Source organism: Ctenopharyngodon idella, chromosome 20 (genome assembly GCF_019924925.1).
Source record: "Ctenopharyngodon idella isolate HZGC_01 chromosome 20, HZGC01, whole genome shotgun sequence".
Taxonomy (NCBI): Eukaryota; Metazoa; Chordata; class Actinopteri; order Cypriniformes; family Xenocyprididae; genus Ctenopharyngodon; species Ctenopharyngodon idella.
In genome coordinates this window covers 8,594,211-8,619,645 of record NC_067239.1, presented here as the reverse complement: position 1 = coordinate 8,619,645, position 25,435 = coordinate 8,594,211, and the positions used below count along the sequence as shown (strand labels likewise).

Sequence of the window (25,435 nt, the reverse complement as noted above, 5' to 3'; positions counted from 1 at the left end):
CATTGAATGGCCCCCACATATGCCTGACCTAAATTCAATAGAACACCTCTGGGACAGAGGTTGCAACTCAGACTGTCCAGAAGCTCTGTGATGCCCAGATCTGGGAGGAAATACCCCAGGACACCATCCGTCGTCTCATTAGGAGCATGCCCCGACATTGTCAGGCATGCATTCAAGCACGTGGGGGCCATACAAACTACGGAGTACTATTTTGAGTTGCTGCAATGAAATTTCAGCAAAATGGACTAGCCTGCTGCATCATTTTTTCACTTTGATTTTCAGGGTGTCTTTGAATTCAGTCCTTTGTAGGTTGATCATTTTCATTTCCATCAAATGACGTGGCATCCTTTCGTTCCACATTACCCAGTCCATATCAGTATAGATATCCAGCATGAGTGTTCCTTTAATTTTTTTGAGTAGTATATTATTCTCTTCTGCAGGAAATACTTCTTTAGGATTGTCCCAATCCACCGTAAGGAGACCAAAATTGCAATAAAGACAAATTGTATTAGTTTAGTTATTTTATTAAGCATTTACACAGAAACTTATGGATGTATTCAAAAGAAAATGTGAGCCTATTTATTATTCCACAAACAAAGCCAGATAGTAGTTCACCCACTCACTTGTACAAAACACTAAAGAACACAAATAAGAAAGCCTGTAAATCAGTAAAATACAGACAGTAAGCAGATGATGAGGATGGAGGTCACTGGAAGCGGGCACAGATGTTTCTCTGGGGTCCCGGCTGAGGCCCGGTCTGCTGCTGCTGCTGTAACTGATGTCGCAGCTGCTGGGAATAAGGGTCTTCCAGAGACTTTATTGATACAGTGGTTTTTGGTCCCGTCTTCCATTCGATCCCACTGGTGTCTACAACTGAGGCTTCAACAGTAACAATGTGTGTGCCCAGGATGGAGAAGTTGAGCAGAAACTGTGTGCTGAAGTAATCATTATGAGGCTCCACTTTCTGCTCAATCTCATTGGTCTTGGAATCAAGAGGAATCTAAAATCAAAGTTGAGAACATGAGAGTACACAACTGAGTCCTTCATTACTGCTGGAAAAATATTACTTGGGGATGTTACCCACCAGCTGAGAACAACTGCCTTAGATGATCAACAATGTGATCCAAAAGAACAAAATGAGTTAAAACTTGGGCCCTGTTTACACCTCGTATCAAGATGCGTTTTGGTTGATCGAATCAGAAGTAGAAAAGGGAGACATTCCCGTTTACACCTGGTATTTTAATCCGTCTCTTTTGTCCACTTTCAACCACTTCTGTCCTGATTTCTTCAAGGGGAGGGTCTATGGGTGGTTAAAAGTATGTTTTTTTTCCAGATATTTTGATCTAATGGACGAAATAAGCTCACACAATTTACACATGAACACGACCGGAGAGCTGCAGCTTTCCTTTCTGCTCTGACAGCAGCAAGACCACGCCGAACGCTTGTGAGTGCATGTTAGAAATCAGGAATAGTGAGAGAACATTGTGCTTGGTACATTAGCGCACTTCCCATGTATATGCATTAGGTCAGTATGCGGAGTGTAATCTGTCTTTTGTGGCTGTTTGACCACATGAGTGTCTACATACGAAAGCAATCCAGTCAAATGTGTTTTCGACTACCTCTGGAAGTGGTTGAAAGTGGACAAGCTCAAAACGTTTTAGACCCTGTTTACATCTGTATTTAGCGCTGTCCACCTGTGATCCGATCACCCAAAACACGTCTTAATACCATCTGTAAACAGTGCCTTGGACTCTTGGTTGAACTCACCTTGAAGTCTGATCCTGGTTTTGTCTGTAAAGTAGAGCTGACTTTAAGGCAGACAGCCTGAATTTTCCGGAACAGTCCCGGAGTGGAGCCATGCTGCACCACCCCCTCCACCTTTAAAGTCAACTGCTGGTTGTTCTGCACTGGGATTGGCTCATTGGGTGTACGAGGAGATGGAGAGAGAGCAAGCTAAAACAAAAATAATTTCAAAATGATATAAAGATCTAATCTTTCAGATAGTTTGAAATTTAAAAAAGAAAAGTCATGAATTGAACACAAAGGGCTATTTAACATGATATATAGTAACAGACATGGATTTAAAGTACTTGAGTAAATATACTGTATATACTATATTACGAGAATACTTTTTGTGCACAAAAACAAAACAAAAATAACGACTTTATTCAACAATTTTTTCTCTTGCCTGTCAGTCTCCTACACTGTTGACATAGTGAACACAGTGCAGCGCTTCCGGGTTCTACATCAGAACGGCAACTCATTATTGGCTGACCCCTGCGTCAGCATCACACGCATGCGTCGTGCCGCTCATGTGAACAGCGTCGACCAATACTGAGCCAGTATTCTGACGTAGAACCTGTAAGTCTTACAGGTTGGAATGACATGAGGGTGAGTAATGACAGAATTTTCATTTTTGCGTGAACTAACCCTTTAACTGTGCAAAAATTGTGAGAATAAATAAAATTATTCATATTTTTTGCTTTGAAAATAAAGATTATATAGATTTTTAAAATGTATTTATTTTTAAAAGTGGCATTGCACAGATTACTTACTTTAATGCTGGTGGACTGAAGCTTCTGGAAGAAATATCTCTGGAATGACAGCGGTACCTTCAAAATGGCTATGACAGCATCACACAGACAGCCAGTGTGCTTGAAACGGAGAGTAAAAACTAATTTTATTTATTTATTTTTTTAAAGCAAGGAACAGAAAAATGAAAGTGAAATTATATCCAGGAAAAAGTAAATACAAATAGATTTGTAGACAGGGAAAGTCAGCCAATGGAAACTCTTAAACATTACCAGGTAAGAGACAGGAGGGTGCTTCCTGATTAAGTTTTCCACTTCCTCCAGGACGTGATTGAACACAGCCAGCATTCTCAGTTCATACTCGCTCTCTGCCAGAACTGATCCATGTGTGCCGAACTCCTGGAAACTGAACCAGATGTCATTACAATGTGCCAATGAAATATTAAAAACTAAAATCTATTATACAATCATCTATCATATAAAAAAAATCTCCCAAACATCTTATCAAAATCCTACATTAAATATTTGAAGCATCTGTTTTATGTTAAGATTCATTTTATGGATTCACAAGTTAAAGTATTCTTACCTGGCCGTTTGTGGATCAATTATTAAAGCCTCAATAACATAAGATACAAGCAAGCAGCTTTGCTGTTGTCTGAGAAAAGTTTTGAGGAAAGTACAGATGTTTTGTAGAGCAGCTTAGGATTCATTTATTGCAGCCTTGCACATACCATATTTACAATAGCTTATAATCTTTACTTTTGGACCATTATAAACTCGATCTCTAATCTAAACAAATCACCAATGTATTTTGTACAAAATTAGTATACTAACAATTAGAGATGCACCGATACTAAATTTCTCTGCCGATACCGATTATTCAGAATGATATCGGCCAAAACCGATACTTTGGTTTTTCTTAAGGAAAAAAAAAAAATCTCTTCCAAATAATGTTGCAAACTATACAGGGAACCCTCTCATTTGGTATACTACAATATTAGAGGTTACAATTAACAGCAGAGGTATTATATTCAACTGCTGTTTATTTTCAGATATAATAATTACACTCAAATAAAAACTGAAATGTAGAAAACTTAGTATCACATAAGGTAGTTTTCATAAGCACTTCTCTTCATGGCAAATTTGCACAAACATATAATTAACAGTAAATAAGCTCCTCTCTAGTGTTTTTTATATATAGATAGCTAAGGAACTGTGAACATTGGAAAACATTCCTGAGGTAAAACTAACATTATGTGACATTGTTCACAAGCTGTTTTATTGACGTCTTTCCGCGGTTGAAACACAAATAAAGTGATTACATGAGACATGATACATTCTGGTAAGTTGTACAATATATTTCAACATACCTTTGATGTTCATTCATGTTTTTTTAGATATAACTTGTATTAAAGAAGAAGAAAAGACTCGCGCTCGGCGCTGCTGCCTGAACTGAGGCATTACAGCGATCTGACACGTCACATTTAAGAGCGTCAAAACGCCATTTATTGTTTTAATTTTATGATAAAATGGACAGAATTTGAAAACTGAAACTTTAATTCTTATCAGAAGTAATAAAGCACAAATCTTTTTGTGATTATTGGATGGGAGGCGCTACAAATAATATTTGATGTAGAAAAAAAAAAAAAAAAAAAACGCAGACCTGGCAACCCTGGCTTGAACTACGGGTGATTCATAGGGTCAAAAAGAGCCTGCTTTAACGTCACAATTTTTTTAAAAACTGTTAATGCATTAAAATTCAACACGAGTGATTTTCTTCACACACAGTATGTATGAGTTGCAGTCTGCACACGTCTTTCTGCACCATTTTGATTGACAGGATATAATCGGCCCTGATCTTCGGCAGTTTTTAAACAATCGGCCCATGGCCGATAGTGATAATAATAGCTTTTATCGGCTGATACCGATTGTTGGCCGATACATCGGTGCATCTCTACTAACAATGTGATTTCGGACAAAGCATATGTCTTAAGAACAAGTCTTATCAAGTAGCAGTTAGCCAAGATTCTTATCAGATTCGAATTAGACCAATCCATGTTTTTATGTAACTGACTTAAAGTTGACCAGACTTAAAGGTGAAGTATGTAGTTTCTGCGACACCAGTAGCACCTAACGGAATTACAAAAATAAAGCATATTTTCAAACAACCTTGCAAGTGCCCCTTTCATGCGTCGCACCTCCCCCCAACTCAAAATCACAAACATGTCTCTACAGGTAAAATCAGGCTACTTTCAATAAAAGGTCCAACATATTAGGAATACTTTTAGCTGTGTTGGTATGTCTCATGATAAGCAACCAAGTAGGCTAACACTGTCTAGAGCAAACCTGTAACATTATAAACTGGTACATTTGTCTTTCTGAACTTTTGGACTGTTGCATGATGATGTTGTGTGTTATTGAAGGGTCCATTGTAGTTGTAGTGCATCGCAATGCCCCATTCGCTTTGATGTGTTCATTAACTGTTTAAACTTTGAAGGTCTAAATGCAGTTACTTTAAGAGGATACAATTCAACATTACGGAGGGTGGCATAGTCAGCATCAAACGAAGACTGATACAGGTCAGCATAGCGGGCCGCCAGACTTCTAAATTCATCCATGGATAATTTCATCTAATCAAATCCCAAAAAAAAAAAAAAAAAAAAATACAATAAACATGTCATCCTCATAAACATTTCCTAGACATAATTTTAGGTAAAATACTCAGAGAAACAAATAAAAACACAAAAAATATGCAGGCATAGAGAGTTTATGTTTTTCAGCACCTGTGTTGAAATGCGGCCGCAGCGCTGCAGGTCGCTGCCTGAGGACAGAGCGATGGTGGTGGCGATGGCTGGAGGTGGGCTGGTCTTCAGACTGTTGCAGGTGCAGATGAGCTGGGACAGCGCCTGAAGAGTGTCTATACGCAGCTTCACAAACTCACACTGGAACGTCAGAGGACTCAGTGGCGTACTGGCGGCCTGAAGGCAGAACATGATTAGAATCAGTCACAAAAAAAAACTGTTCTGTGCTTCAATATGAAAATAACTCAAAAGAGAAATGAACAAAATCAGGCATGACTGGCAGATCCTAACCGTAAGAGACGCAATTCCCTTCTGGTAGGATTTGAGTGCTTCAGAGATGGCGCTCATGGCTGCGCTGTAGTCTCCATCTGAAAGCCCACTGAGGCACTGCTCGGCCTGAGAGAACTCCATCAAACTGTTCAGCCAGAAGTAGAAGTGTTCTGAGGCAACGCGGGTACGAAGGCTCTGGTACAATTCCCTGGAAAAATCGTGGCAGCCCTGTGGACAAATTTAAAAAACGAGAAGTGTCATTTTACCATGTATTCAGCTACTAGCGCAAATACATTGATAAACCTGTCTGGGTCAATCTCACGAAAACTGTCAAGAACTATCCAGTTAACAAAAAAAAAAAACAAAAAAAAAAAAAGAAAGATTAAATAATAATAGAAATATATGTATATAGAAATACATGCATATTAAATGGCGCAACTATCAGAAGCCTGATAACGGTCACACAAAAAGAGATTTATTTAAATTGTACAGTAGAGTGTATATATCATGATAGTTTTCATGGAAATTATTTTTTTTTATCCGGAAAAGGCAAAATAAATGTGATGTGAACATATGGTTCACTATGGAAGATGAATGATTGGAACTATATACATTACAAAAAGTTCAGCAAAATGTTAAAATAAAATAATACATGGGTAGGACAAAAAAAACGTGTCCATGCACCTTTTTTTTTTTTTACAACTCTAACATTTTAGGTTAAAATCTTTATATGTAAACCAAAATATATTAGGTTTTTCATCATAAAACATCTTTTAGATTTTTCACGGTTCATTAAAGAGTGACAAATCAATGTTAAAAGTACAAATATCCCATGTAGTCTGTAAATGAATATAATCATAAAAACTCCATGTATACAATAAAAATTTTTTTTTTTTAAAAATTACAATACTTTTAGATATGTAGGATTACAGTCTATAGGACACTGCTGGAAATCTCATTTAACCCCTTAAGCCCTGAGGGTATTTTCAGAGTTTTTTTTTCTGAGTGACACACAAAAAAGTAAAGACTCATAACTCCAAAACTATAGCAAAATGTTTTTTTTAAATTTTTAAATAAAATAAATAAATAAATAAATTTGGACATTCTCATGCTGAGAAACTGCAAATAAACAGCAAAAAAAATAAAAAATAAATAAAAAGTAAAAACAGGGAAAATTTACGTATCTTTCTAATTTAAAATGGAATGTCTCATAAAGGAAATACGGTAGCAGGTTCATTTTTTGGTGATGTTCCTCTATATGTGAGCTGTATCTGGATCAAATTTTGTGGTGATTGCATGAAGAAATCAAAAGTTATATCATTTGGAACAATAATTACTCATAACTTCAAATCTCTAGCAAGGAGAGTCAAAAGGATGGTATCGTTTGAAAGAAAACTTTTTACATTTGTTAAATAAAAAAAAATTAAATTAAATTTGGACATTCTCATGCTGAGAAACTGCTGAGAAAAAGACAAAAAATAAAAGTTTGCTCAGGGAAAATTTTACCTAAATTTTACTAAATAAGGTAGGAAGACAATTCTTTTTTGGTGATGTTTCTTTATATGTGAGCTGTATCTGATCCAAATTTCTTGGTGATCCCATAAAGAAATAAAGAGTTACAGCATTTGGAACCAAGGTAGCCTTTTTGTTTATCCATTGGCGCCCCCTGATGGGCATTTTTAAAATCGTTCTTTCACTTGAAGTAGCTTGTGACAGACATATGGGAGTATGTTGATCTTGGACTCATTTCAATCAGGAGCGTCCACTGTAAGTAATAATGTGACATTTTCTACAATATATGCATGTTTCATGAAGTTATAAGTGGAAATGCCACGTGATAGCTACATTTTAGTTTTAGTTAGCATCTGTGCGCCTGTGGGGTTTTATATTTCGTAATTGCATGATCAATATCTCGTGATCGGCTTATTGGATTATGCTGATGTTGGTCTCATTTTAATCATGAGAATCATCTAAATAATGATGTCCAATTTTCCACAATCAGAGCACGTTTATTATTTACATACGGGTCTTGCGGGGCTTCACATACAAAAACTCGCTCAAGTTTAGTCATTGTATTCTACTCCATGAGACCTTTTAAATGACATATAACACATGATTATCTGAGCTGTATGATGCTTTTGACACATTGAAGTACATAGTAAAAAAAAATATTTCCTAAATTATTAATTTTTTTAAAATTATTTTCAACAAATAACTCAGCAGTTCTTAGGAGTTAATCAAAGTGGCTACATTCATTGTAAAGTTCAGACTCTATGCTTTTAAATGATACCTATTTTGTGATTATCTAGGCAGTAGTTTTGAAAAATATGATTATTAATTTTTTTATAGCTAGGTGGCGCCCACAGGCGGTACACTTCATTTTAGAGTGATGACTCAGCACTCATTAAGAGTAGAACAAAATGATTGGATGCATTAAAAAGCCGAGTTTCTAAGCTTTAAATTTATACTATTTTGTCTTATTCCTGTCAGTTGGCTGCTTAGTAATTTGATTATGAATTTTTTTCGCGGGGGGGTGTGTAAGGGGTTAAAGACAATGGTAACCAACATTCTTCAAAATATCTTCTTTTGTGTTCCGCAGAAGAAAGAAAGTCATACAGGTTTGGAACAACATGAGGGTGAGTAAATGACAGAAATTTCATTTTTGGGTGAACTATTCTTTTTAACTATTGATTCATAAGCGACATCAGCCAATGAAGTTGAAATGGGCTTCCTTCTCCCTCACAGCCCAGCTCACCATGCGGGAGGCCTGTCTGGCAATGCGGTACACAGTCCAACCATTGGCCACATTCTCCAACTGCTGCCTGATCACAGTCTTTACCTCGGACGAGAGAGAAGCCTGACTGGCCACGAATAATACTGTTGCCAAGGAAACCTAAGAAAAGCAACAACACAAATAACTCTTGATCGTTTTGGTGAAATATAGACTTTAAGAGCTACATAATTTCTCTATTTGCTCACCAGAAGCTCCTGCTGTTTCTCTGAGGTTCTGTGACTTGCCACCCTGAAGAGATCCAGCAGGTCTCCCAGCATTCCCTCTGCCAGCACTGGCTGCTGTGTGGCAATAGCAGCCAGAGCCTGACACATGAGCACCCGTGCAGAGTCACATGCGCAATGCAGCTGCCCCAGCAGGAGATCAACAGAGCTCTGACTGAGATGAGGACAGCTCTTCAACATCTTCACCAAAGAGGTGAGGGCCGTCTGAGTTCAAACAAAAGATAACAATTCAAGACTTAAAAATACTGAGCATAAACTGAATTGAAGAAACATGGAGCACTTTAAAGCATCTTTTAGATTTTTTGGCAGTTCACTTAAAAGGTTCAGAGTGACAAATCAATTTTAAATATTCAATGTAGTCTATAATTTAATATTATCATAAAAACATGCATTACATTCTATTTGAGTTGTATCTTGTCTGGCTTAAGGAGAATATATGTTTTGGTCACCAACTCACTACTGCATAAGCTGCATAAGCAGAATAAGCTGCAATGTGGAAGACTACTGAAATGTGGAACCTAGAAGCAGCTATTTGGGACAAGTCACATATTCTAAGCTCTGTAATCCTTTGACTGACACTCACTTTAAGTGTTGCCTGTGCAGTTTTACTGTCATCTTGACTGCAGAGCAGAATGAGAGACTCCATCCCCATCACTGTTTCTTGTTCCAGCTGGATGACCTCTGACAAAATATTTATATTAAAAACAGAAAGTTATTTGTTATTTAAACATTCTCTATATTAAAATGAAGGCTATGGATATCCTTTGAGTATATACAACCCAAATTAAATTATTAGTAAGAAGAAACCAACCTTTCTCTGGACAAGAAACAGCAATACTGGTCAACACAGTGATTCCATGGGCTGCCACTGCCAGGTTACTATGGTAACAGCACTCCTGCGCCAGCTTCACCAGGTCAGTGTGGCGGGGTGCTGGAGATGCCTCACCTGCGTCATCCACAGAGATTAGGTGGTTAAACTCATGAGAAATGTTGAGATACTTCATGAAATCTTTTGCATAAACTTGCATAAATGCATTTTTAATAAAATGATTTTTACCATATTTGATATAGATTGAGTTTGTACCTGTATTAGGGCTGAAGTAGTGTTTAATAGCGATGGTACTAGATAGTGTGGAGAGGACAGACAGCATTCCCAGCTTCAAACTGTTGTACGGGGTGCTGAGAGCGCACTCGCATAGCACCTACAAACACATATCTTGGAAATTATATATAGACATTTACTGTAGTAAGAAATGAACCAGGTGTCCCATGAACATCTATGACTCTCTGACCTGTATGTTCTTCCTGGTCCACAAGTGAGGAGCTTTTTTAGCCAGGAGCTTGAGATCCTGAATGGCAAGTCTTTTCACTGCTTTTCTGGGGTCCTCCTTCAAGTACTGGAGAAGAAGACGAATCTACAAGACAAAGGAGGGAGGGGTTCAATTCTTGAGAAATATTAGAAGGAAAACAATTGTAAAGAATTGTATGAGGAGGAATGAACTACACATTAACATCCAAAGACAAATCATTTTATTTCATAGTAAAAAAATATACTTTTTGCTGTAAATATATTTCATATGCTGCCATTCTAGAGTTGTTAAAGGTTTAGTTCACCCAAAAATGAAAATTCTGTCATCATTTACTCACCCTCATGTCATTCCACACCTGTAAGACTTTTGTGCATCTTTGGGACACAAATGAAGATATTTTTAATGAAATCCGAGAGATTTCTGTCCCTCCATTAGCAGCGAGTCTCTTCAGAAAATTTGGACTAAACCGCTCAATTCATATGCATTAGTTTATGATCTCTTTATGAACTTTTTGAAGTGACAGCAGTAGCTGCGTAGACTGTCACTGGAGGAATAGGAAACTCATTAAAAGTATTTTGTGTTTCAAAAATGAATGGAAGACGTCTTATGGGTTTGGAACAGCATGAGGGTGAGTTAGAGCTGCATGATTCTGGATAAATTGAGAATTACAATTTTTTTGTTTCAAACAGAGATCATGATTCTCCCATGATTCTAAACAGACAATTAAACAAAATAACATGTAATCTACTAGAGGTTCTGACAAATGTTAATTTCTGCAGTCCATTTAAAATGTATAATGAATCTGAATGATTTTTTTTTTCTAAAAATCATTTTGTTTGTTTGAATGAATGACTCGCTCATAAATACTTCACTAGTTTCATTACTGTATGAATCAGTGTTTTTTTTAATAAATCTCTCAAATGAATGATTCAATGAAAAATAATTTAAGGCCTCTATTGCCAGCAATGTCACTGAACCTCTCGAGATCCAGAAAGCTACTAAAGACATATTTAAAACAGTTCATGTGACTACAGTGGTTCAACCTTAATATTATAAAGCGACGAGAATACTTTCTGTGCGGCAAAAAAACAAAATAACTTTTCAACAATATCTAGTGATGGGTGATTTCAAAACACTGCTTCATGAAGCTTCGAAGCTTTACGAATCTTTTGTTACGAATCAGTGGTTCAAAGCACCAAAGTCACGTGATTTCAGTAAACGAGGCTTCGTTTACGTGATCCGAACCACTGATTCGAAACAAAAGATTCGTAAAGCTTCAAAGCAGTGTTTTAAAATCGTCTGTCACTAGATATTGTTGAGAAGTCGTTATTTTATTTTTTTTGGCACACAAAAAGTATTCTGGTCGCTTTATAATTTTAAGGTAGAACCACTGTAGTCACATGAACTGTTTTAAATACGCCTTTAGTACCTTTCTGGATCTTGAGAGGTTCAGTGACATTGCTGGCAATAGAGGCCTCACTGAGCCATTGGATTTCATCAAAAATATCTTAATTTGTGTTCCGAAGATGAACGAAGGTCTTACGGGTGTACAACAACATGAGGGTGAGTAATAAATGACAATTTTCATTTTTGGGTGAGCTAACCCTTTTACAGTCACTTGTCGATATCTGGTGGCATAGCAATGTAATCGATAGAATCGTTATTTGAAGTGCCACGTTACTTTCAAAAGGTGATTTACTGTAATTTGATTGCTATCGTAGACATTGTATATACCTGAACTATTAGCTTGTATCCCAGTTCTTTTGTGAATATTTGTAACAGAAATAACAATATGGTTGAGAAGACTATTTGTGAAGTGGTTTCATACCTATACATGACAACTGCTATCTCTGGCTCAGCAGCAGCTCGAACAATTTGAAATTGAATGTTCCGGTATGATTTTGTAAAAGGTTTAATAGACACAGGCGAATTTAGGAATGAGATTGTGTGGCTATTTGAATCGAGATTGATTAATCGATTAATAGTGCAGCTTTAGGGCGAGTAATTGATGATAGAATTTTAATTTGTAGGTGAACTAACTCTTTAAGACAATACATGGAAACAATAGCTACAGTCTGACCTGCTCAGGGATATCGACGAGTGAGGAGGTGGCCAGCTGGGTGAAGGTGTGTAGAGTGACGATGAGCATGGCTGTGGACGGGTAGGAGGACACCAGCTCCTGGAGTAACTCTCTGCTGCACGAGGCCAGACTGGCGTCATGGTGCATGTGCTGCAGCATCGGAATCAACTTCAGCTTCAGCTCCACTGGAGTGTCCAATCCTTCAGTCAAACACACAATCCATCAGACTGCAGACCAGACCACTTATACAACTGAGGAGGATCAAATGAAGATCACTCACATGAGGAGAACACATACCTTGAATCATTTCACTAATCTTGTTGCAAATCCCTGCAGCAAAATCTCTGGGAAAAAAAAAAAAAAAAAAGACAATGACTGAAATGTTCACATTCAAAATTTTTCTCTCTCTAAATAGCCATCAGCCCAGTTTATACACTGCCTGGCCAAAAAAAAGTTGCTGTTTGGATTTTAATAGGCAAATACTTAAAGAGTCTATGGATGGATCATTATTACAGTGATTATTATTTTTCTAGCATGTTCTATGTTTGCCAACGGTTCTTTTAACCCTAAAAGATGGAGTGTGTAGCTTTTCATTTCTTAAACAACCATGTATTAAGATGTATCATGACCATATTCCAGGATGACAATTCACCAGGGTTAAAATTGTGAAAGAATTGTTGGGAGGGAGCATGAATAATAATTTTCACACATGAATTGGCACCTCAGTTCCAAGTTCCAAACCTTAATTTCATTGAAAGTCTTTGGGATGTGCTGGAGAAGACTTGCGCTTTTTTAAGTGGATAAAATCGCATCTTCTGTAGTTACATCATGTACTAAGACCGAAGGAAAATTAAAAGTTGCGATTTTCTAGGCCGATAAGACTAGGAACTATACTGTCATTCTGGCGTAATGATCAAGGAACTTTGCTGCCGTACCATGGCTGCAGCAGGCGCAATGACATTACGCAGCGTCTCTCACAAATGTTTCCATGGTTGCAAGGCACGCTCCCTGTGCAAGCAGGGGGTCACAGGCGCTCGTAATATCACCCATGCACCCATGGTACGGCAGCAAAATTCCTTGATTATTACGCCGGGATAAGAGTATAGTTCCTAGCCATATCGGCTTAGAAAATCACAACTTTTCATTTTCCTTCGGTCTTAGTACATGATGTAACTACAGAAGAGTCAAGTTTTAAATAGGAAAAATATTGAAACTCTTTGGTCATTTTTGTGCGAGATGCTAACGGTCTAATCAGATTCAATGAACTATGCTAAGCTATGCTAAAAGTGGTACCGCCAGACCCGGAGATCGGCTGAATGGATTCGAAAACGGTAAAACTCAACTGTTTAACTCTAGGGGAGTTGGAAAATGAGCCTATTTTCAAAAAAAGTGGAGTGTTCCTTTAAGTATTTACCTATTAAAATCCAAACAGCAACTTTTTTTTGGCCGGGCGGTGTAATAATATAATATAATATAATATAATATAATATAATATAATATAATTTAATTACCATTATTATTTTTTTAAATGTTAACTTTGTTTTTTCAAAATAATAATATTTAATATATAATATTTCCAGGGTTATTATCGTTAACCAAAACTAAAACCACTTACTTGGAATGTGATGAGAAACTAGCAGCTGCAAAAATAGCTGCTTCTACTTCAACGTTATCATGAGAGTCCAGACTTTGCCGGATGCTGTGGTGGGCATTTTTCCTCTCTGGAATAATGGAAGCTAAGCTTCCCAACATCCTGTCAAAATGTACAGGACACAAAAACATATATTGACACAGTGTGTACAGTCACATTTTCCTTGGATGGTCTTTGACAGAATAATTGATAACAGAAATTAAATTAAAAATTAGTAGGAGGAAGCTGACAACATACATATGACTTTTGTAAAATAAAATAAAAGCACCTGAGAGTTATTGCTCTGGCAACAGGATCATTGCTATGGATGACAGAAAACACTCTTTTGACAAACTCATCAACATTCAGGATCTTCTCCAGGTGTTTCTCGCTCAGCTGTGTGACCTTCAGCACACAGAGTCGCAGAAAGTTGTTCCTAATTTGACAGGCGTGAATGTATAGATTCAGAACTTTTTGAAAAGGAGCAGTAAGTTACATAGCATTATTATAAACAACTATCATTATTCAGAAATATTTGACAAATCAGATCAAGCATTTCAGCCAGGTAATAACAGTATACAGACAGTCTCAAAGCTAATGAATATAGATTTTATTTAATGTGCACAATTACCCAAGTCTAAAGATGTCTGCCAGTTTCAGGAAGGCAGAGTTGATGAGGATGGGAAAGGGATACTTCTGAAAGAGTTTAGGGAAAAGGACCACGGCTTCACATTGCTCGCCCAGTTTACAAGACCTTAAACCTTTAGTTGTGCAAAAATAGCAGTTAGTTAATGTGTGTTGTGCTGTTTTCATTACATTGGTAGGATATCCACAGATTTCATTCTTTCTCAATATAAACCAACACAGTGCTGCTTTATCAGAACGGATACGATATAAGGTATGTATAATTTAAGCAAAACACACATTCATGCACACGTGTGTGACTGTTTGGTGTTTATAAAGAAGCACCTTTATCAAGCTCCATCAGCGCTGAATTGGCGTCCAGCTCCTGCTCGCCGTAAGCAGCCTCCGACAGAAACGAACGCGCTGCGGAGAGCGACATTATTTAGGACAAGATTGCGAATAACGTAGAACGATATACTGCTTTTTTTAAATCGATATTTTATTCGTTAGATTAGATAGACTTGGTGCATAAAGTTTGAAGTGGGTGACCCGACTGCAGTGCAGGTCACGTGGCCAGGATGTTGCGTCGGGTTTCCGTTGAACGACAATAAACGCTAGAAGCTGTAACCCTACCCATAACTCTATCCCTCCACCAATTAGATCCACGGAGGTGGAGCTGGACCAGGTCAAGCTCAACCCATAACACCTCATTTGGCTCTGCAGTGAGCAAGTGAGCACCACTAGAAAACCACCGTCCGAGTACCAAAGAGGGCGTGGCCTATGTGTCGGCGTTAATTCTGATTGGTCTCAGTCTCTGTTTATCTTTCTTTCTTTCTTTCTTTCTTTATGTTTAATTACGCAATAAAATAATAGTTATTGATTCTAATTAAAATAGAAACAAATATTCTATAATTTTACACATATGGGAAAAAATAAATTAATGAATAAAAACAGCAGTAATGTTGATCTTTTTGTTGTAATTCACATACAGAAATAATCTTCATTCTTACAAATAAATTAAAAATAACATGAATAGCAAGTTACATGCAAAAGTATTTCCCCTCTAATAAACATTAAATTGTATTAACGACCATTTCAGCTCGAATCATGCTTTGGTAAATCATAATTATGACAAACATTCTGAGTTACTAAGTCATAATTATGAGATAAAATGTCGTAATAATTATATAAAAGAAGAAATTATGACTTTTTTCAAATTACAATTATGGTTTAGTAACTCATAATTTCGACTTTTCATGTCAAACTTGTGTTTTATTATAGTATTTAGTATTTTTAGTATAGTCATAATTTGTTTAATCTTATATTAGTAAGTCATAATGTCTATATTTTTCTAAAACAATAGATAGTTCGTAGAAAGTTTTTTGTTTGTTTGTTTTTTTGTTTTTGTTTTTTTACTATGGCATCCAAAAAAACAAAAGCTTCAAATGAGGTAAAATGTTTCAAGGCACTTTCCGGGCCACAGAGTGCCTCTGCTGTAAGCTGCCTGGATAGTTTCCATAGAAGCAGTTGTAAACCAGCAGCCATTCCACTCTCTGCCGCTCAACACTTCCGGTATTCTGGCGTATTGACCAATCAGAACAGCGAACGTCGTTCTCGCGCGGAATTCGTTTTCACCGCTTTTTCATTGTTCGCGGGAAACTGAACACTACTGAATGAAACGTCTGTCCAGCAGTAGCTATGACTCTTTTTCACCATGTTGTTGATCGAGGAGTTATAAAAAGAAGGTGCAATGGTGAGTTCTATTTATATATGTCGATGGGAATCTATGTTATTACGATGTTTACACTAAAATGCTTTAATATTCAGGTCAGCGTCGGGACTATCCGCTGTCCTCTCTGCTGGACGGATATCAGTGCGGTCGACAGGATGAACACATTTCATATGGAGCCTCAGCTGCTGCTGTGCCGCCGTTTGGATGCACATTTTCCTCTGGTACACAGTTAATTAAACATTCAAAATGAGTTCTAATGTAGTCAGAAACTCACGACTGTATAATGACTAAACTTTGCAATGATTTATTTGCAATACTCAGCCCCTGGCCAACAGAACAGTCTTGCTGTTGCAAATGAAGAAGGGTTTGTGACCATCTTCAATACTGGAGAAAAACAGAGCTCTGTCCTGAAAGGTTGGTTTGTTTACCTAGATTCAAGGCTGTTTTTTGTACTACTCATGTAAAGCATAAAACTTATTCGTATTTATTAAACTTTGTTTTGCAGAGTGGCAGGCACATGATAATGCTGTTTTTGATATTGCCTGGGTTCCTGGTACAAACAGCTTGGTGGGTTTTACTTGATTCTTCTGTTTAACGATGGTTTCAGTGCTTTGGACTAAATTAAATCCTCTATATTTTTTATAACAGTAAATATTGCTTTAAATGGGATTATTATTTTACAGGTAACAGCGTCTGGTGACCAAACCGCCCGTTTGTGGGATGTTATTACTGGTGACCTGCTGGGAACTTTTAAAGGACATCAGTGCAGTCTTAAATCAGTGGCTTTTTCCAAGCAAGAAAGAGGTAATGATCACATAAGACTACAACTATGTTTAAACTTGCATACTGCTCTTACTGTTCAGTATGTGTACTGCAATTATGTGTGCATGACACATTTGAATGACCCACTACCTTTGCCATGTGCAGTATACTGATACGGTATCCCATAATGCAGTGCACGCAATTTCATCTCCTATTTCCAGTGTGACACTAACCAGACGTCTTTCTTGACGCATGAATTGATCAGAGGGCCAATAACTAAGGCATACTTGCACAAAAATTGATTAAAATGACAATATCTTTTTGTTTGTATAACTGACTTAAAGGGTTAGTTCACCCAAAAATGAAAATTCTGTAATTAATTACTCCCCCTCATGCCGTTCCACACCTGTAAGACCTTCATTCATCTTCGGAACACAAATTAAGATATTTTTGTTGAAATCCGATGGCTCAGTGAGGCCTGCATAGCCAGCAATGACATTTCCTCTCTCAAGATCCATTAATGTACTAAAAACATATTTAAATCAGTTCATGTGCGTACAGTGGTTCAATATTAATATTATAAAGCGACAAGAATCTTTTTGGTGTGCCAAAAAAAACAAAATAACGACTTATATAGTGATGGCCGATTTCAAAACACTGCTTCAGGAAGCTTCGGAGCGTTATGAATCAGCGTGTTGAATCAGTGGTTCGGAGCGCCAATGTCACGTGATTTCAGCAGTTTGGCGGTTTGACATGCGATCCGAATCATGATTCGATACGCTGATTCATAATGCTCCGAAGCTTCCTGAAGCAGTGTTTTGAAATCGGCCATCACTATATGTTATTTTGTTTTTTAGGCGCACCAAAAATATTCTCGTTCAAAGTACAGTACAGTATATATTGAACCACTGTACTCACATGACCTGATTTAAATATGTTTTTAGTACATTAATGGATCTTGAGAGAGGAAATGTCATTGCTGGCTATGCAGGCCTCACTGAGCCATCGGATTTCAACAAAAATATCTTAACTTGTGTTCCGAAGATGAATGAAGGTCTTACGGGTGTGGAACGGCATGAGGGTGAGTAATAAATGACAGAATTTTCATTTTTGGGTGAACTAACCCTTTAAAGCTGCAACGTAGGATGATGCATCAGTATTATTTATAACTTTTACATACAATTTTTGAATAAACTAGCAGTGTTATTGTTAAAAGTATTAAAAATAGTTTACATTAATTGAAATAAAACTAAAATAGAATATAAATATTAAATTAAAAAACTACACTGAACTTCAAATTTAGAAATTCTGCCTCGGCAACTAACTGAAATGAGTTGATGTACTGAAATAAAAATAAAACAAAATAGAAATATTAAAAACAAAAAAAAATGGCAAAAGCACACAAAATAAACTTAATCTAAAGTGAAAATGAAAACTAAAAATATAAGGATAAAAGCTAATTCAAAATATCAATAAATATTAAAATATATAAATACTGAATAATAGGCATGAATGAATGTGCACTGCATACTTGCTAGTTTGTTGTTGTTGTCGTTGTTTTTCCCCCCAGAAATTATTTAAGCATTTTTTTCTCTCATTACAGCTGTGTTTAGCACTGGAGGCAGAGATGGGAACATAATGATTTGGGATACACGATGCATTAAAAAAGGTTTATTATTCTGACCACCAATGCTTAATAATGGGGCTGTCAAAATGTTTTCTAAAGCTCACCAAAATGTTTTCATCCATCACAGATGGTTTCTACAGGCAAGTAAAACAGATCAGTGGTGCCCATATGAAACCTGAAAGATATACACCTCAAACAAAGAAGAGACGTGGGATGGCGCCCCCTGTGGTGAGTCATTTGACCTAACATTAATGTGGGTATTGGGGTATGTTATAGCCATTATATTTTCAGAGAATACTCTGAAATTTAGATTTTTCATTAAACATAATACAACGGAAGTTCCATTTTTGCTAATTCTGAGATTTTACGTCTTTAGGACTCCCAGCAGGGTGTGACAGTGGTTTTGTTTTGCGACGAGAACAAGCTCATCTCCTCGGGAGCAGTAGACGGGTGAGTGCATAATGGAGCGTTGTACAGATTTCTTCTTATTACTTATGTTATACATGGTTCTGAACTTTTTGTCTGTGGATGTCACTCGGAATTAGTCACTTCTCAATTTCATTTCTAACTATAATTTGAATGCTGATGTGCTGAGGTGAAATTTTCCCAATAACATTCTGATGTATTCTTGTCATAGGATCATTAAAATGTGGGATTTGCGGAAGAACTACACTGCGTACTACCACAACCCCCTCCCTCTACAGACCTATCCTTACCCAGGCTCCTGCACACGCAAGCTAGGTACACATGATGTCCCCCCTGTCGTTTGACCAATAGTAAATGAGCGTTAGTAATAGCATTTTAATTTTCACTGATGTTTTCCTCTGCAGGTTATTCTGGTCTGTCACTGGACTCTACTGGCTCCAGACTGTTCTCCAACTGCACAGATGACAATATCTACATGTTTGATATCAGTGGTTTGAAAACCACTCCAGGTAAATTGTAATTTTAAGTTTATTTTTATTGTATTAACTTATATATATATATATATATAAGTATTTTTTATATATAAGTAATATATTTATATTATATAATTTAATACTTATTTCCTCTGAAGAGTATAAATGCATTTTTGTCTGTTATAACTTTGTTTTCCCTCTCTGTTTTTGTTGTATGTAAAAAAAAATAAATAAAAAAAAAATAAATAATAATAATCATTTCTAGGCTAATGCAGTATGAGACTGAGCTTTTTCTTTTTTTCTTTTACAGTTGCTGTATTCAGTGGCCACAGTAACTCCTCATTTTATGTGAAGTCCAGTGTCAGCCCAGATGACCAGTTCCTGGCCAGTGGCTCGAGCGACCATCATGCTTACATATGGAAGGTATGATAACCTAGATAATTAAAGATCTAAGTGAATTAAAGTCTGTCTGACAACATCTGTGGTCACTATCTGCGCACAACATTTGATTGCTTTTGTTTCAGATTTCCGACCCAAAACAAGCTCCCATGATGCTTCAGGGCCATAGCCAGGAAGTCACATCAGTGGCCTGGTGCCCCACTGATTTCACCAAGGTTAGCACTTTTAAGTGTATGAGAAATAAAACTATCTTATGGATGTATGGACAGTCATTAAAGTTTTATAGTGTTGTGTAAAATCCATCGCTCTCTCTGCAGATCGCTTCCTGCTCTGATGACAACACTGTTAGGATTTGGCGCCTGAACCGCAGACCAGATAGAGAAAACACATCCAACCGAGATACAAATATCGTAGGCTGGACACTTCGTAAAGTCCAGTCACCAACCAGAACACCTGGTAGGGTTTTTTGTGAAGTTTTAGTAGTAGGTTTTTTGTTTGTTTTTTTGTTTTTAAAACATTACCCACCAAACTTGGAATAATTAGGATTTCTTGAAAGAAGTCTCTTCTGCTCACCAAGATGGAATTTATTTGATTAAAAATACAATAAAAGGGTAATATTGTGAAATAAGATTATTACAATTTAAAAGAAGTGTTTTCTACTTTAATATATTTTAAAATGTAATTTATTCCTGTGACAGCAAAGGTAAATTTTAAAATCGGTTACTCTCTTCAGTTTCACAGAAATCATTCTAATATGCTAATTTGATGATCAATTATTATTGGTACTCATTTATTAATAATGGTCAAATATTTTTGTTAATATCATTGTTGCAGTTTGCTGCTTAATATTTTTGTGGAAACCATGATACATTTTTTTCAGGACTCTTGATGAATGGAAGATTCAAAAGAACATAATTTATTTGAAATAGGAATCTTTAGTAACATTATGAATCTCTTTACTGTCTGTTTACTTTTGTTCATTTTAATGTGAATAAAAGTACTTCCTTAAAAAAAAAAAAACTTTTTGCCCCAAACTTTCAAATTGTAATTTCTCAGTTCCCAGTCTTCCCACAAAAGTATTAAGCAGCACAACTGTTTTCAACATGGATAATGTTTCTTAAGCATCAAATCAGCATATTAGAATGATTTCTGATGGATCATGTGACACTGAAGACTGGAGTAATGATGCTGAAAATTCAGCTTTGCATCACAGGAATAAATTACATTTAAAATATTTAATATAGAAAAACAGTTCTTTTAAATTGTAATATTTCACAATGTTACTGTCTTACTGTATTTTTTTTTTTATCAAATAAATGACGACTTAGTGAGCATAAGACCTCTCAAAAACATTGATTTTCTTAATTATTCCAAACTTTGGAGCAGTATTTAATATATTTTTAAAATATTTAAATTCATAATTTAAATATTTGGTTTCTTGATGAATTTAAATTGGTACTTATGAGTTATCATTTGTCTTCTCAGGCCCTTACAGCCCTGTTGAGCTCACTCCAGCCAAAAGTCCTGGCTCAGAGAGGGTCGTCTCTCTGGCTTCACCCCAGCCTGCTGCTTGTGCCCCTACGGGTGCTGATTTACCCCTCCCATCAAACACCTCTGCACCTTCAGCCAAGCTCAGCAGCCCCAAAATCCTCTCATCTATCCAGCAATGGTTCAGCCGCAGCAGTTCCCCGGGTCACCATGGTACATCTCCTCTTCGTAAGGTGCTCACACCTGTCCTCCAGGGCCCTTCCTCGGAACGTCGCGCAAAGCGACGACTGGACACAGGTGATTGTGCTAGATCTGGTTTGGAAGAGGAGAGGGATGGGGTGTCTGAATTGTATCCCAACGTAAAGAGGAGCAGGAGTTCGGTGAGCGCAGAGAACTGTTCTGAGGAGAATGGTGACCTACTCAGTTTGCAAACAGATGAGAGGCTCTGCTCAACTCATCAAGTTGGCACTGGCAAAGAGAACAGCTCTCCAAGAAGGACTGATTGGCTGTCTGTGATGAGCCAGAGATTTAAAGGATCGACTCAACCCCAAAGCCCGAACGGCAGCAGCAAACGGCAGGATGCAAGAACACACAGCGCTCCAGTGAGTAGTTGCATGAAAATACATTACTGCAGCTCTGCAGTCACACTTTATATAATCAGACAATAGTTTGACCACTTTTTTTTCAGTGCCCTTGGATTCTGAACACTCCCCACCTCCAGTTTATTTTTTTCCATATAGACAAATCAATAGCATTCTAAGCCATGAGCCAAACAAACCAACTCTGAAATTATATGAATTGCAACATTACAAACATTGCTTTAAAGAAACATTGGAAAATATAAGAAAAATACTTTGTTCGGCAAATGACAATCAAACAAGGATACAATTCTAAAACATATTGATTTAAATTTGGGCTGGGTGATAAGGCAAAAAAAAAAAAAAAAAAGTTAAATCTTTTTTTTTTTTTTTTTTTTTCTCCAGAACGATTGACCGATTTCATGATTTCGTTTATTTTTTATATATATGTTTATCTAGTCAACCTAAAAATGTAACTACAATATGATTCAAGCAACATTCTATTTATTAACAATCTGGTTAAAAAAAGTTCTACTCCTAGTGCACCACACCTGAAGTGATCAACATGGTGTAAATGTAAAACAAATGACTTATTAGTTAAACATTTTTCCAGAAAATATGCATGAAATATGAAGGCAAATATTGTACAAACCTATCTTAAACATATCACTCAAAAATAATATAAAATAAAAAAATGCTAAATATTTCTTAGCCAAAAAGTAATAGCAATAAATACCAGTAATATGCCATAATTAACAGTAAATGCTTTGTGAAAACAGAAAATTTCAGCACCTTTCAGCCTGTCACCATCATGCAAACATGAAATATCAAACATACAGTAGTAGTTCGTTATAGATTTTTGTATTCCATTGCGCTATTTTTTTTTTTTTTTTTCTCCTATTGTTTTTGTTTGGTGAGTTTCAATATTTTTCCTATTTAAAACTTGACTCTTCTGTAGTTACATCGTGTACTAAGACCGACGGAAAATGATATGGCTAGGAACTATACTCTCATTTCGGCGTAATAATCAAGGAACTTTGCCGCTGTACCATGGGTGCAGCAGGCGCAATGATATTACTCAGCGTCTCCCTGTGCAAGCAGGGGGTCACAGGCGCTGCGTAATATCATTGCGCCTGCTGCAGCCATGGTACGGCAGCAAAGTTCCTTGATTATTATGCCGGAATGAGAGTATAGTTCCTAGCCATATCAGCCTAGAAAATCACAACTTTTCATTTTCCGTCGGTCTTAGTACACAATGTAACTACAGAAGAGTCAAGTTTTAAATAGGAAAAATATTGAAACTCTTTGGTCATTTTTTTAACGAGATGCTAACGGTCTAATCAGATTCAATGAACTATGCTAAGCTATGCTAAAAGTGGTACCGCCAGACCCGGAGATCGGCTGAATGGATTCGAAAAACGGTAAAACTCAACTGTTTAACTCTAGGGGAGTTGGAAAATGAGACTATTTTCAAAAAAAGTGGAGTGTTCCTTTTAACAGTTATCATTGCTGAATTGTCAACATGTCTAATTGTAACGATGGCAAACATTTTTATTCAAAACTGTGATTTCTTGATTTAAAAATAAAATCGTGGCAAAACATTAAATTCGAATTAATCCAAAAAAAAATCTCTAAAATCCCTAATTTATATACTTTTTTTGTGAGATTTTAATACTTTTATTCAGCAAATTCAAAAACCTCTCCAAGCAAGTGATCGAAGTGTTTTACTTAACATAAGAACTACTTGTGTACATGTGTAAACGCCACAAATCAGAATTGTGTAGAATTATGTAGAATACGTATAAGTTATAAGATCCTGGTTGATGAGTGACCTTCCACGGCTGTTTCAGTTGTGCGCTCCTATGCTATGGCACATGGTAAATCAAAACCTGTCAATCTAAGCGATCAGTCCAATCCAAACGTGCTCTAGCTGTAAAACGGCGTCCGATTGGTCTCTACGTCGTCCCTACCCACCATACCCAAGATCTAGTTTCAAGTTACTTTGGAAAACACTGCGTCATGATCACGACACGATCTGATCCCAGAATTCTTATAGCTTTAGCCAAGCAGCATGTCATGTCACTCCGTGATGATTTTCTCAAGATCTACACATCGTTATGTTGTGTGGGCTTGTTTGAATCGAGACAACCTGCTCTAAATAAAGATGTGCGAATTACTATGGTTTAATAATGTTTCGTGAAATTACAAAGCAGAACGTAGCGCAAATGCCTCATCTGTATACTGTTTATGTGCACTTTGGCAGCAACTTTTTGCAGTTTTACATCAAATAGTGATTGGTACGTGAGATCGGGCAAATTTTGTGACTACCAATCGAGTCATAGAATGTGATTATCAGCCGATACCAATCTATGGCCGATCAATCGGAGCATCCCTAACATCAATGGTTTGGGAATATTTTGGATACAGGAGAGATGATGTATCACAGAGCCAGGTAATTTGCAAGACCTATCAAACTATTTTTGCGGTAAAAGAGTAGGGGCCATTCACGCAGAATGCGTTTTTGTGGTTCAAAACAAAACACGAAATGCAGATCGGGAGACGCGTTTTTGCACATGGCACATTTCGAACCAGGCGATAATACAGGCATTTGCGAACTACGCGACATATGAAAAGTTTGCCGATGCACACATAATTTATGCAATGATATGGTGCCCGCAAATATTGCCAATAAAGCTAGCTTCCAAAAAATGATAGACAAGTATGTAAGGAAATATTGTTTCTAAATCGCAATATTGATTTAAAAAAAAAAAAAAATATATATATATTAAATTTTGTCATATCACACAACCCTAGTCTCGGTCCAAAGGCAGCATTTACACTTATTCAAATAAACTGCACTAACAGAGCAATCACACCAGAGTTTGTTTTAATAAAAACAAACCTGCCTAGTGTGAAAACACCCTAAATGGGACTTTTACTTCCAGAACCTTATTGTTTTAGTAGTTCTGAAGAGTTCTCTGAAATCATAACTCCTTTTTTGTGGTCAAATGATTTTAATTCATATCTTTTGTCTTTTTAGGCAGTAATCTCACCACGTCCCATGAGAGTTGTCTCGTCACCACCAACCAAGAAAGCATCACCCTCCAGACCTATGAAAAAAATCTCTAGCTACTTTATGAAAAGAACCCAAGACTGATTATTGTGTGGGGAGAGATTAAACAAAGTGACACACCTAAGGTTTAAATCCAGCTTTTCTTCAGACAAAGCATCAAACCAAGAAGAAATATGCAGATACTACTTGTATTTATGTATGTGATGTGTGTATTTTTTTTATTTTTTTTTATCTAGTTGTATGTTTTTAAATATGTACAAGTTTCACTTCCTAGAGAAGGATCAAACTGATAATCATTTGTGAACATTACAGAGCTAGATGAAGTCATTTGACACCATAATTAAACTCTACAAGTTCCCTGAAGCTTCCACGTCTATCTGTGATGCACGGAAAATAGTTCTGAGTGTAGATATTTTACTCGATTTAACATTTTAAAACATTTGCATTTATATCAAATATGTTTTTAGCTTTTCAAAGCTGTAATGCATGCTGCTTATTTGAGCTTGTCTGTCCTTAAACGTGGGTCACATTTTCAGAGTTCTATATTGATTGTAAAGCAGCACTTTACATAACTAATCCATTTCCAATTAGCTCAGTGCCTTTTAGTCATTGAATA

At 36.6% G+C, this 25,435-nt stretch overlaps 2 protein-coding genes across 2 annotated transcripts; one reads left to right on the top strand and one right to left on the bottom strand.

The window, feature by feature from the left end:
* Nucleotides 1-503: 503 nt before the first annotated feature.
* ints7 (integrator complex subunit 7) lies at nt 504-14,876 on the bottom strand. Its single transcript, XM_051875614.1, has 20 exons — nt 14,607-14,876; nt 14,269-14,398; nt 13,927-14,073; nt 13,623-13,760; nt 12,305-12,351; nt 12,008-12,207; nt 9,910-10,032; nt 9,702-9,819; nt 9,429-9,563; nt 9,201-9,298; nt 8,582-8,821; nt 8,358-8,495; nt 5,624-5,830; nt 5,315-5,509; nt 5,058-5,161; nt 3,118-3,186; nt 2,805-2,937; nt 2,556-2,654; nt 1,768-1,953; nt 504-1,000 (listed from the first exon to the last, which is right to left on the bottom strand). Exons 1-20 carry the CDS (start codon nt 14,698-14,700, stop codon nt 707-709), a joined length of 2,895 nt encoding a protein of 964 aa, XP_051731574.1. The 5' UTR covers nt 14,701-14,876; the 3' UTR covers nt 504-706.
* A 977-nt stretch (nt 14,877-15,853) lies between these two features.
* dtl (denticleless E3 ubiquitin protein ligase homolog (Drosophila)) lies at nt 15,854-25,182 on the top strand. The gene is made up of 15 exons (XM_051875225.1): nt 15,854-16,014; nt 16,089-16,214; nt 16,315-16,407; nt 16,499-16,560; nt 16,677-16,797; nt 18,359-18,424; nt 18,510-18,610; nt 18,759-18,832; nt 19,020-19,123; nt 19,213-19,317; nt 19,592-19,704; nt 19,806-19,895; nt 19,998-20,136; nt 21,166-21,770; nt 24,787-25,182. The coding sequence occupies exons 1-15, from the start codon at nt 15,960-15,962 to the stop codon at nt 24,901-24,903; spliced, it is 1,971 nt and encodes a 656-aa protein (XP_051731185.1). The 5' UTR covers nt 15,854-15,959; the 3' UTR covers nt 24,904-25,182.
* The last annotated feature ends 253 nt before the right edge of the window (nt 25,183-25,435 follow it).

Bases quoted from the DNA above. Each gene is read 5' to 3' on its own strand.
- ints7 (XM_051875614.1), bottom strand. From the start codon at position 14,700: ATGTCGCTCTCCGCAGCGCGTTCGTTTCTGTCGGAGGCTGCTTACGGC. The intron at 9,820-9,909 runs GTCAGAGAGTCA...ATGTGTTTGTAG, and splicing joins GGACCAGGAAGAACATACAG to GTGCTATGCGAGTGCGCTCT. The intron at 5,831-8,357 runs GTGAGCTGGGCT...ATTTGTCCACAG, and splicing joins CCAGACAGGCCTCCCGCATG to GGCTGCCACGATTTTTCCAG.
- dtl (XM_051875225.1), top strand. From the start codon at position 15,960: ATGACTCTTTTTCACCATGTTGTTGATCGAGGAGTTATAAAAAGAAGG. The intron at 16,015-16,088 runs GTGAGTTCTATT...TTTAATATTCAG, and splicing joins TATAAAAAGAAGGTGCAATG to GTCAGCGTCGGGACTATCCG. The intron at 19,896-19,997 runs GTTAGCACTTTT...CTCTCTCTGCAG, and splicing joins GCCCCACTGATTTCACCAAG to ATCGCTTCCTGCTCTGATGA.